The following is an 11659-nucleotide window of genomic DNA, read 5'->3' as shown; positions in this document are numbered from 1 at the left end:
CTTTTAATGAAATAAATGGGATGTGTACAAGTAGATGTCTTTAGTTTATTGTATTAAAATATAACACAAGGCAACATAAATATGCTTGGACAGGACAGTTTGTGCCGTTTGTATGGACCTCTGTATGCTTACATTGCTCTGGTGAACACCACTGAATTTTTCCTTGATACTGTAAATATGTCAGTGGTCAGAAGAGAAAAAAAAACAAGAACAAATGCATTCCAGTGTTTCCACATACTAGAAACCTTGTAAGTAACTCTCCCCACAGTTTGCATAATTAACAACAGCAGGAGTGAAACTGCAATGACAGTGCACTTTTCTGTTTTATTCAAATCTCATTCTTGCTCATTGTCAAAGCTGCATTGCCAAACAAATTAAGAAAATCTCAGTGGACATAGTTTGCCATTGTTGCTACACAAGGGCATCATAATCAGTGCTGGTGAATCACTGAGGAAACCAGATGTTTGTTGGAAAATTCAAACAATGAATGCATCAAATAGAAGCCATCTCACTGAGCGGACAAACAGGCTGAAATCCCCGTCACATCTACAATGTGCTCCACTGAAGAGACAGAGATTTCAACTCTGTTTTTTTGCATTGCATCTCGGTGTGGATGGAAAAGAAAGGAATGTAAAACTCTGAAGCATGAACGGTAGGGGATGTGAAATCAGTGTTTCAAGCATCAGTCAGTGTCTTGTTGTCCAGCACAATCTTTTCTCCTGGTTTGAATGCTGGCATCCCTGCGTACGGACAGCTGGCACATCGGAACGCATCGCCAAGGTAACACTGCCATACGAGGAAATGGAGATCAGTGAAATAAGTATTTCTTCACATTGTTTACAGGTTGGCATGTCAAGAGAGGTAATATGGAAAATGCTGACATTTAACAATATAAGACAAAATATACTCACACTTCCACAGGAAGATTTCGGTAGACTAGTCTTCTGTTTTCCTTTGCTCTCCTGCTCCAACTCCTCAGCAAGACCACAGGAACTACACAAACATACAACATACAGTTCATCATGTGATGTTTACATGCTTTTCATGGATAAATGTACAAAATGTAACATTTTCTAAAACTCCTGTTACAGCTACAATCCACCACATGCTTTTGTCTGTGGTTTCAAAATGTTTGTGTGTTGACCTCACCAATTCTTGCAGGCTTTCCTCTTGGCGGCTCCTCCACAGCTGGTTGCTTTAAGAGAAGCTGGGTCTGGCTTCTTCAGGTCATCTTCATCCAGGAGAGCATCAGAGTCCACCAGATCCTACAGAGAAGAGGAACAGAAGGGACAAGAAAGACTGTAAATGAAGACAGCACAGTGTACAGAACGACATATGCATGACAGTCTGAGAAGGAAATATGTGTGTGTAACATTTATGAGTACAATATGTTAGGTGGTGTGCTGTGGTCAAGAGAAAATGTGTTGCTCCCTACTGAGCTGGCCAAACTGTATTTAATGAGTCCATCTGTAAGGACACAAAGATTCAAAATCCATAACTCACCACATCATCATCATCCATGTCATTGGCTGACAGTGTCCACATTTTGACAGTGTTGGGATCCAGAGCAGGTTTCTCAGCTGAAACTACAGGAGAAAATACAAATATGCAACTTCAAAATCACACAGAATTATGTTCACTGAAACAAAAAATAAGTTTAAAAGCAAAGAAGGAACCTCAATATTTGTTCACATATCTTGCTCTGTAGTTAAACCTCTCAAATCAATAAACTTAGATAATTTTTAGTCGTATCAGATGATTGAGATCCACTTTGTGATGGATCACACCTGTTTCCAATTCACTGATTAGCAATAAACATGAGATAATGGATAAATTCAGTTTTCAATCAGTTTTTGCATCTTGGGCTTGTGAAGCTGTGGACTGACTTTAAGGTCAGGTGCACAGAGGAAATGATCCACGACTACATGAATCCCAGAAAGCAGAAATTATAGTATTGTTTTACAAACTTGCACTTGATTGTCCTAGACGCAAATCTGTATGAAATTAACGATGTGCGTACAGTACAAAGCTTCATGTCCACGTGGCAAATGACTAGCTGTCAGCTGCATCTCCACAAGCAGCTGCACACAGTTTAATTTAAGCTGACATACATTTTTATGTATGTTGGTCAACAACTTAGGTGCAATCTCAACTATCTCTACAAACAAAAAGTGATGGAAAAGACATCATGTACACACCTTTGTAGAGCTATGTTTGTCATTTCTTGTGTGCAAGATATGACTGGTTATCGTGTTTTTTTAAACCTTTTGTAGTCGCCCCCCCCCCCCCCCCCCCTCTTTGGACAGTCAGTTATTTTAATTGGGAGACACCTACAGTTTTGTCCAAAAACAAGCAAACAGCGCTTATAAACCCACCTGGCTTTTTCCCAAATGACAGTTTAATCTGGCTGGATGATCCCACCTCAAAGCTGGGTTTGGAGGCAGATATGCGGACTCTAGACAGAGTGTTTCCTTGGTAACCAGTGGCCGTCCTGAGGGAGCTCAGTGCCTCAGGACTCAGTTCTGCTTTACTAACCTAGGTGGAGAGGAAGCAAGAGGGTCAACGATTAAAAAGGAGATATTTTGCAACAGGATTTCACTGGCGCAGATGTTTTCTCCTCCTGATGTAAGATTTTTGATTTATTTTATGTGGTTGATCACAGGATTACAATTCTTTTATTTTTGCCTGTACATTGTGGTTTGGTACGTGCAACTCCCCCTCTAGTGCACAATGTATAAAGGTGCAAATGCAGAGAACTTATTTGAACAAGAATCATGTACCACTCACGCACCTCTGTCACTGACGTGAAGCCTGACAACTTCAGAGCTGACATCAGTTTCTCAGCAGTCCTCACACTCTGCGCCTCAGCTTCTGAACACAGAGAGAAACAAGTCAAACACAACACAAGTAGAGTCACAACCTTATCAGTGCAGACCAGTGACCTTTTGGATAAAGACATCTGAAGAGGAAATAAATAACATTCATAGATGAGTAATAATACATTTGTTTTTTTAGGGGATTGTATCTTGTTACACATAATGCCGTGTCGCATTTCTAAAATATGTTGCCATGTAAGTGTCAGGTGACTCCATCTCCATCGTCTATTTTCCTTCCACAAAGGCATCATTTTCAGACATTAAACATCTACAGACAGGTGACAAATAAAAGGAAAAACCTGAATGATCGACCCCTAAAGTGATGGGTTGTGGTGGCTCTGTTATGCTGTGGGGGGCATTGAGCTGGCATAGTTTGGGTCCACTTGTCCCATTAGAGGGAAGAGTCACTGTAAATCAATACAGAGTTGTTCTGAGTGATCCCCTTTATCCTGTGATGAAACATTTCTATCCTGACGGGAATGGTGTCTTTCATGATGACAATGCCCCCGTTCACAGCGCATGAGAGGTCACTGAATGGGTGGAGGAGTATGAAAATTATGTGAATCAAATGCTATAGCCTTTGCAGTCACCAAATCTCAGTGCCACTGTACACCTATAGGAGATTTTGGGCCAACATGTCAGACACCACTCCACTGCCATCACTGCCACCAAATGAAGGAATATCTTTTGGAGTGATGGTGTTCATCTCCACTGGAACTCCGGGAGATTTATATAATTAATGCCAAGGTGCACTTAAGCTGATCTGACGGCAGAACACACCTTACAATGAACTTAATGTTGGTTTTCTCTTTTATTTTCAGTTTGTCAAATAAGTCAGAATAATACTTCACCTGTGACTGCTTCTTCCAGAATTAGCTTCCCACCAGGCTTGAGCACTCTGGCCATTTCTTCTAGAGTCTCTGAATTGTGGATGGAGGAGCTATCAGCCAGAAGGCAAGAAAGCACCCAGTCAAAGGTGGACGCTGGATGGGAGGCTAAGGAGAGAAGAGGATCATTTTACTCCTGACTTTGCCATGTATAATAACTGTTATATGTACTTTACTTTCTTTACATAAAAGTCTTGTCAGTGTAATCCAGGCACGAGTCACTCACACAGCAATAATCTGTCCATGTTCTCCACTGACACTTTGCTGTCCGGACCAACAATGGCACCCAGTTCCTCTGCATGCTGTTTCAGAGCTGCTGGTGATGAGGGCTGAGCCCAAACCATCATCACCTTGTCTCCTGCTTTGATGCCAAGGTCTGCCATGACTTCTGAAGAGAAGTGCTGATTTACTGAAGTTGTTATAGTTACAAAATGGCTTCTCTGTTTTCTCTGTGGATCATCTGAAAGTGAAGACACGTGTCTGTTACTGGAGATAATACAGCCAGACCAACGGAAATGACCAAACGGATAACAAAGCAATGTTACCACCATTATCATGTAGTATTATAAGCACATAAATATAGAAATGGCCTCATGCTGACTGTGTCAGTCCCATTTAAAAAATACATATGACCTTGGGATTATTTGCGTTTGTTATCATAATACCAATGCAGATAGCCGTTTATTGCTAATCCACTGTAATAATAAATAGTGTTACATTGTTTTTAAAAGAATGGCATTACATTTAACGATGAAAGGTGCAATAGTCTGGCAGGTTCTCACTACTCTCATTTATCATAGTCATACTTCTATAACGTTAAAATACACAAACAACATATGTGGTGTTTATTTCAGCTTTAGGCTTACATTATAAAAGTGTCTACATGTAAGCTAACCCACTAACTACTAGTTAGCGGGTTAGCTTGTTTGTTGATTCAGGTGAAAAGCAAGTGTGACGCAGGAAACGCCGGTTCTTATTTAAGTCATAAGCGCATTTTTAACACTGGTAGAGTCCGGTACATGGCTGCCCACTAACAAAATATATTCATATGTTTGTCTGAATGTTCCTAAACGCATTTGATGGTTAAATTAATGAAATACAAGACAATTTCAATCCTACGTACTGACTTACCCGACGTTACCTTACTGGAGAGTTCACTGTCAAGTTACACAAAGTGTGTTTCCGGTTTGAATTTTCAAAAATAAAATCATTTTCAGTGTGCCGTGACCATAGATTTTAATAACATTTTGGCCATTCGGTAAAAATGTGGGCTATATATTTAAGGAATTACTTATAATAGTGTAGACACAAAAATGCATATCCCCATTTGTTATAGTTGGGTTTTTTTCATTTATTGAAATAGACTATTTCTCATGTGTTTTAGATTGAAGGCAGCGTCCTTCCTTCCCTTTATTTTATATAAATCGCTATTTATTTGTTTATTTAATTCGTCAGTTGGTAAGATATTTGTTCATTTAGTCATACAGTTTAAAGTTACAGGGACAGCATACATTAATAGACATCTCAGTAAATGCGCCAGTTTAGCCACCTTAGCTAATTTTAACTGCAGTTTAAACAGGAGCAGCATTAAAACATTAAAACAGGAGCAGCAGCACTGTACAAATAGCAGAGCACATTTCATCAGAACCCATGAAATAAACAGCGACAATTTATATTCAGTCTTATTGTTGCTAACTTTATAGTTTGTATTTCACACCAGAGTCGCGCTTAAGTGACGCAACTGTGCCCCAAAAAAAACAGCCCAGCGCAGCTGAACATGGCGGCGCTGCTGAGAGGTCTGCGAGCAGGAAGGACACTTCGGGGGCTGGGCAGCGGTAAGACAAGACTACTGTACTGTCGCTGTCTTGTGTGTACAATGGACTGTCCGGGAAATTATTCACTGAGCTGAATTTCACTCTTTAATTTTTTTTTGTTGCATGACGTTGAGATGAGCAAGTGTTGACGTTAGCTATCCGTGCCAAAGTCGGTCACAGACGGCGATCATGAAGGACACAATTGAGCAACATTTTATCGACTGCTGGCTTTCAAAACTATCTTATTAGACGGTTGGTTGTCGTGCTGCTATGGTTCTCAAGACCTCGGCATTCAAGCATGCACTTCAAGAGAAACTCCTTACAGCAGCCGGGGGGGCGTCTCTTCTCTGGTTATGCAAGCAGTCAAATGTTGTCCTTTGCACTCAGGGTGCTTTCACTCCTGCAGCTCGGTTCATTTGGACCAGAGGGAAAATGGCACACAGTTGCATTTTATTCCTGGCTCATAAAGTTATATTGACTGACAGGCAACTCGTTAATTGGACAGCTTTGGCGTTTGTCATCCTGCAGTTATCTGTGCATCATCAAGACCCACATGGGGAAATCAAATTCCGGTGACTGACTGAAGTTTATGATGTGCATATTCATGTTCCTTGGTGTTATACAGACCTCACGAAGAAATTACTGATTATAAACATTATCACACTGCAAATCTACATGCACAGACAGGACGTAAAACAATTTTGGACACACTGGACACAATTAGAGGAGAAGAAAGAAAGGCAATTCACAATAAAAGTTGTAGGAAAAATAAAAAAATATGTTTACAAAAATATCTAGATGTCTGTCCAGGATCGAAATGTTTCTTATCCAGTCTACACAAAGACATTTAGAATGTGAGGCATGGGAGAAAGGTTGATGGAGGACTACAGAGAAGGGCTGTATATATGGTGAAGGATTGTATATATGGAGAAGAAAGCTGCCTGTAGCAACAGCCAGACAGATCCACACAGCGTACAACAGTTTAAACTTTCATTCATTGCTAACATCACAAAAACGGTCCAGAAGTCACCACTTGAAAAAGCCCAACTGAATTTTGTTATAACTAGACAAGCTAAAATCACTCCGGCTGAGTGTGCTTAAAAATAAATTTTGACCTGAAAGCTCCTCATAATTCAGGTCAAAATATTAGACTGTTCTAAAGTGGCCAGAAATTGGTCTGATTCCAGTCAATCATCTGGGGAGATCTGCAAACAGCAGTAGGCAGAAGGCTGTGTTCAAAACTGAGAGCTGGAGCATTTTTCAAAGAAGAGTGTCCCAGGCTGCTGGTAGAAATATAAATGTGACATCTCATAATAGAGTTTGGTCACATTCTCTCCGAAGCTAATAAATATATATTTCTCCCGACAGTGGTGGCTGCACCGACAGCAGCAAAGCCCCAATGCAGCAGCCTGAGCCGAGGCTTCCACCGCGCAGCACTGAGGCTTCAGGATGAATCCAAATCTGACAAACCCCCCTCCTCATCCTCCTCCTCCTCATCATCATCATCATCCACAACCTACAATGAGCACTACCAGGCTCACTCTGCTGAACAGGAACCAGTAGCAGCCTCCCAGGAAGGCTCACCTGACCCAGCTGCTGAGGAGGCTGCCGAGCCAAACACAAGGTCAGTCTATACAAAGACTTGAGATACAAGTGTCTTCTTCTTGTCTTGACATGCCAATAAAACCAAACTTGATAAGTATTATTTAATTTAAGACAAGTAATTAATTTAAATGAATTTAAAATAATTCTTATGTTTTTATTCCTGTCACATGCAGATACTGAAGTTTAATGATGTGAACATTGTTAACAACCAATAGCTGCACTCTCTATAGCACCAAACAAGAAGCAGCAAACTGGGTAGAAATGGAAAATGTAAAAGTCCTGGTTCAATTGTGCTGTTTAGAAGGAGGAGAAACTGTGGAGTGAACAAGAGTCAGTATTTAATTCAGCATTTCAGAACTTATTTTAGTGAAAAATCCTAATTTCTAAAACAGTTGGCCTCTCATTTCCACAGTCTCGTCACACTGAAATGCTAATCAGCGGAGGCTGATAGTAAGTTGAGATGACAAAATCAAAAATGTAAAGTTTGTACACAAATACAGTTTATCTTTATAGATCATATCAATGCCAAATTGACAAGAATGCAGTTGATATATGACGCCTTTTATCTTGTGTTTCTAGAGATGTGTTTTTGTGGACATGTAAGGGATTATTCATTCTAATAGATATTTTTTAAAGGGAGTTTGGTGTAATATTTTCCACCAGGAGCAGGATGGGAGATAATCTCAAAAGAAATCTAGTTGCAGTTTTGCAAATTGTGACCCTGCAAGACTGCCAGTCTTTGCAAAATCTTAGTGTGTGACTTAAATCTCACATTGTTGTTAGAAGTGAGATGGTGTCAGATTTTAAGTCTTTTCAGAGTCTTCTAGTGTATGGTAAGTGTTATGCATGTTTGTCATGCAATGCAATAGCTGACTGAATTAAGAAATTCCTTGTTACTTTTGCAACTGGAGACTCAAAGTAGTCTTCCTAATTAAAGAGCCTAAAGCTCACAGATGGGATGTTAGGATGAAGTCACACATTTTCAACGTATGAGAGGGGACAGCTTTTGTTACAGCACTAAGTCTGTGCTGCTGACTGACCTCACCTTAGAGGATTTCTGGGTACTGACTGACACTCAAACAGATGCAAGTGGCTCTTCATGACTTCAGCTCATGCCATGTTTTCTCTCTCAGTGCTTCATTTATGCCCTCTCTGTGTGCCTGTGGAAAGTTACCAGGACCAGAGCGGAGAGCATGGGGAGGAATACGAAACGGAGGAGCAGCTTCAAGCTCGAATCCTGACGGCTGCTCTGGAGTTTGTCCCACAGCACGGCTGGTCAATGGAAGCCATCGCGGCCGCTGCTGAGGTGAGCTGCTGTTACAGAAGTGAATTAGCTTTAGAGCACACGTTCAGAGCGCAAAATTGGCATTCTATATTTTCCCCTTTTTCCTGGCCACGAGGAGGCTTCACATTCTCAACCTCCTCCTCTTTCGAGGTTATTAGATGGCCAGAATGAAATGATGTTTTGTCTCTGCTTGCGCCATTGCAACTTATTTGGCTAATGTTGCGTTACCTGTTTGTTTGTGTTTGTGTGTTGTGTTTGTACCAGACACTGGGCCTGTCCTCTGCTTCCAGTGGTATGTTCTATAAAGGAGCCGGAGACTTGGTCCTACACTTCATCGCCCAGTGCAACTCACAGCTGACTGAGATCCTGGCTGAACAGCACAACCAGGTCCAGCTGGGCCAGGCCGAGTACGTACACACACACACACACACACACACACACACACACACACACGCGCGCGCGCACTCAAACATCTGCAGTTTAATTCTACGGTTAAAGCGTAAATTCTCTAAACTTCTGTTGTTTGTAGAAGCTGTAGAAACGTCTTTACTGTTTGAGCTCCAAATGGAAAATTGCAGATTTCAGCTTTTGGCCACTGTGTTGCAGACCAAAGGAGACTGCTGACTTTCTTAGAGATGCTGTAGAGACCAGACTGAGGATGTACATCCCCTACATTGAAACTTGGCCACAGGTATAGCGTACATGACGACAAGCACAGGGGAAAGTCAACTTCAGTGTCCTCCTCTGTTTGGCAGAGGTCAGGTCTGGAAGAAAAACTACATTTGATGATTGACTCTCTGTCTGTGTACTCAGGCGATGAGCATCCTACTCCTTCCTCACAACATCCCAGACAGCTTGAAGCACCTCTCCACCCTCGTGGATGACATCTGGTATTACGCCGGAGACCGTTCCACAGACGTGAGTGGATCCTATCACCCTCGAGCCCCTCCTTCTTCCGCTCATACCTTCCTGTCCCCCTTTCATCACCACCCCCACAATATCAGGCCTGCCACCTCCCAGGTTACTCCCCCCCACCAACACTTGACTCTATCCCTGTTTGCAACACGTACCAGGGATATAACTTATAACTAATTAGCTGGCCTCCTAAAATGCATATCTTACAACTCCAGTCACCCTTCATCGTAGATTACCCCTTACATAATCTTTTCATGCCTCCTTTACAGCCTGATAGTCATGTTAGAAGTAGTTTTCTGACAACGCGACATCAGCTTTAGGATTTGAATGATATTAACATATTTCAATGGTTGTAATTGTAAAAAAAAAATACACTGTTATTTGCCATTTTTTTTAGGATGGAAAATAACCATTCCCTTCTGCAAGTGTTATCACAGCTACAGTTTATCAGTTCATGAAGCAGCATGTCAAACTAAAAAAGTGGCACCAAAGTGGCCTTGGTGATATTTAAAAAAGGTAAACTGAGACCACTGTGCTGCAGTGATGCAACAGAATTATTTACTTGATTAACTGATTAATCATTTGGTCCATAGACTGTCAGAAAATATGTTGGTCCTTGTTTTTTAGAGTCCAGTTTGACGTCATCAGGTATCGACCAAAAAGTCTAGATTCAAAGAGATTCAGTTTACTATGATGTAAACAAAGAAAAGTTGTAAATTGTCACATTTGAGAAACTTAACATCTGAATTTTTTTTGCCATTCGTGCTTCAAAAATGACGTAAACAAATTATCATTGTTACTAATCAGTGTTAAAATTAATTAAAATGTAATTGTCCTCTGTGTGTATTGTATTTTCTCTTCTCTTTTAACGCTATTGCTCATTCTTGTATTTTATTTAGTGTATTCTTCTGTACATGTCACCTGTAGCTGTATGCGTAATGTAAGGCACATTGAGTTTAAAATGACAAAGTCTTGTTTGTCTCTTTGAAAAATGCATGATGTGAACTTTCTGTATCACCCCTGTCTTTCGTAGATGAACTGGTACACCAAACGGGCAGCGCTGACGGGCATCTATAACACTACAGAGCTGGTGATGCTGCAGGATTCCTCTCCAGACTTCCAGGACACCTGGAGCTTCCTTGACAACCGCATTCAGGATGTAGTCAACATGGCGAGCACCGCCAAACAGGTTGAGTGCTTATAAAGCATTAAAAGGTTTAACAAAAGGGTGAACAGATGAAGTGTGGTCATTGAGGAGTTGTTTTAAGACTTCTTTTAATACTTATTGTGTATAGGAATACCCACCACTCTGTTTACCAGTTTTACCCATCAGTTTGAGAAAGATGAAGGTGCTTTGATACATATTACAATGAGTTGAGAATGAAAGCAGTAAACAGACTCAGGTGTTATCTTGTTTTAGATGACCTAATTTCTCAATAATATGTCACAATTTATGTGTTCCACTTCATTCTGTAGGTGCAGTCGACTGGTGAAACAGTGGTGCAAGGGCTCATGGGAGCTGCTGTTACAGTGAGTGTTTGCCTCGTGTTCATCATTTATGCAACTCCTCTTTTCAAAAACTTGGCCCCTACATTAGTAATCATTCCCTCCTCCTTTTGTAAAGAGTTTTACTTTTAACTTTTTATTTTAACCAGGTAACACTGAAGGGGCTCTACATTTTACAGAATGTAGATTTTCTTATATGAAAAATATGTAAAGATGTTTAATTGTATGAATAAAAATGTGGTTTGTCTTGTGTTTTACAGCTGAAGAACTTGACAGGACTGAATCAGAGGCGATGATGGAAACCATCCTTCTCTCACTCTGATCCCGACTGGCTGGCTTGTGTGATGAGCTGAAGATCAATTTTCTTTTTGCTCTTGTTTCTGATTAACTGTAACTCAGTCTGAAGGTATTGAATTATGGATTTCATCCAGCAAGGAAAATCTATTATTTGTCACAGGCCATAGTTACAGGCCTCTTTCTGCTCACGTGTAAGAAAGTGGCTTGTCTTGATTTGTTTTACTGTCCAAGAATTCACCCCCCTGCTCAAATTATTTGTTCTCTTGGACACAGTGATCTGTCATTTGTTGGACCGAGACTTAAATAAAGTAGATATATATATTGTATATAAAAGGTATGTGTTTGTTTTTTAATTATGTCGTTACTATGAAATCAGTCATCCATTACAAAGGTTCAACTCTGGGAGTTTTGCAGTTGGAAGTCACTATTCTTTGTGACTTGTGTCAAAAAAGACACAATGTATAAAGCAATTTT

General features: G+C 40.6%; 2 protein-coding genes across 3 annotated transcripts; one reads left to right on the top strand and one right to left on the bottom strand.

Moving 5' to 3' along the window:
- Positions 1–304: 304 nt before the first annotated feature.
- On the bottom strand, positions 305–5037 carry ciapin1 (cytokine induced apoptosis inhibitor 1). Of its 2 annotated transcripts, none has more exons than XM_049574894.1 (9): positions 4895–5037; positions 3990–4223; positions 3728–3871; positions 2792–2871; positions 2376–2535; positions 1504–1586; positions 1150–1265; positions 912–993; positions 305–786 (listed from the first exon to the last, which is right to left on the bottom strand). In XM_049574894.1, exons 2-9 carry the CDS (start codon positions 4144–4146, stop codon positions 676–678), a joined length of 933 nt encoding a protein of 310 aa, XP_049430851.1. In that variant the 5' UTR covers positions 4147–4223; positions 4895–5037; the 3' UTR covers positions 305–675. The 2 variants fall into 2 exon arrangements, with proteins under 2 accessions (XP_049430851.1, XP_049430853.1); XM_049574896.1 differs by having other exon boundaries at positions 2792–2868.
- Positions 5038–5465: 428 nt separating this feature from the next.
- On the top strand, positions 5466–11518 carry coq9 (coenzyme Q9 homolog (S. cerevisiae)). The gene is made up of 9 exons (XM_049574893.1): positions 5466–5598; positions 6946–7201; positions 8353–8488; positions 8732–8874; positions 9074–9158; positions 9281–9385; positions 10416–10571; positions 10859–10912; positions 11149–11518. Exons 1-9 carry the CDS (start codon positions 5541–5543, stop codon positions 11182–11184), a joined length of 1029 nt encoding a protein of 342 aa, XP_049430850.1. The 5' UTR covers positions 5466–5540; the 3' UTR covers positions 11185–11518.
- Positions 11519–11659: the final 141 nt, after the last annotated feature.

This window comes from Epinephelus fuscoguttatus, linkage group LG4 (genome assembly GCF_011397635.1).
Source record: "Epinephelus fuscoguttatus linkage group LG4, E.fuscoguttatus.final_Chr_v1".
NCBI lineage: Eukaryota > Metazoa > Chordata > Actinopteri > Perciformes > Serranidae > Epinephelus > Epinephelus fuscoguttatus.
The sequence above is the reverse complement of the archived record's forward strand: the minus strand, read 5'-3'. Positions and strand labels throughout refer to the sequence as shown.

What these genes read in the sequence shown, in the direction of transcription:
- ciapin1 (XM_049574894.1), bottom strand. Translation starts at nt 4,146, where the DNA reads ATGGCAGACCTTGGCATCAAAGCAGGAGACAAGGTGATGATGGTTTGG. An exon ending in ACATGGATGATGATGATGTG is followed by an intron (nt 1,266 to 1,503) that starts GTGAGTTATGGA and finishes TCTTCTCTGTAG; the next exon opens with GATCTGGTGGACTCTGATGC. An exon ending in CGAAATCTTCCTGTGGAAGT is followed by an intron (nt 787 to 911) that starts GTGAGTATATTT and finishes CTCGTATGGCAG; the next exon opens with TGTTACCTTGGCGATGCGTT.
- coq9 (XM_049574893.1), top strand. Translation starts at nt 5,541, where the DNA reads ATGGCGGCGCTGCTGAGAGGTCTGCGAGCAGGAAGGACACTTCGGGGG. An exon ending in CCGGAGACCGTTCCACAGAC is followed by an intron (nt 9,386 to 10,415) that starts GTGAGTGGATCC and finishes TGTCTTTCGTAG; the next exon opens with ATGAACTGGTACACCAAACG. An exon ending in TCATGGGAGCTGCTGTTACA is followed by an intron (nt 10,913 to 11,148) that starts GTGAGTGTTTGC and finishes TGTGTTTTACAG; the next exon opens with CTGAAGAACTTGACAGGACT.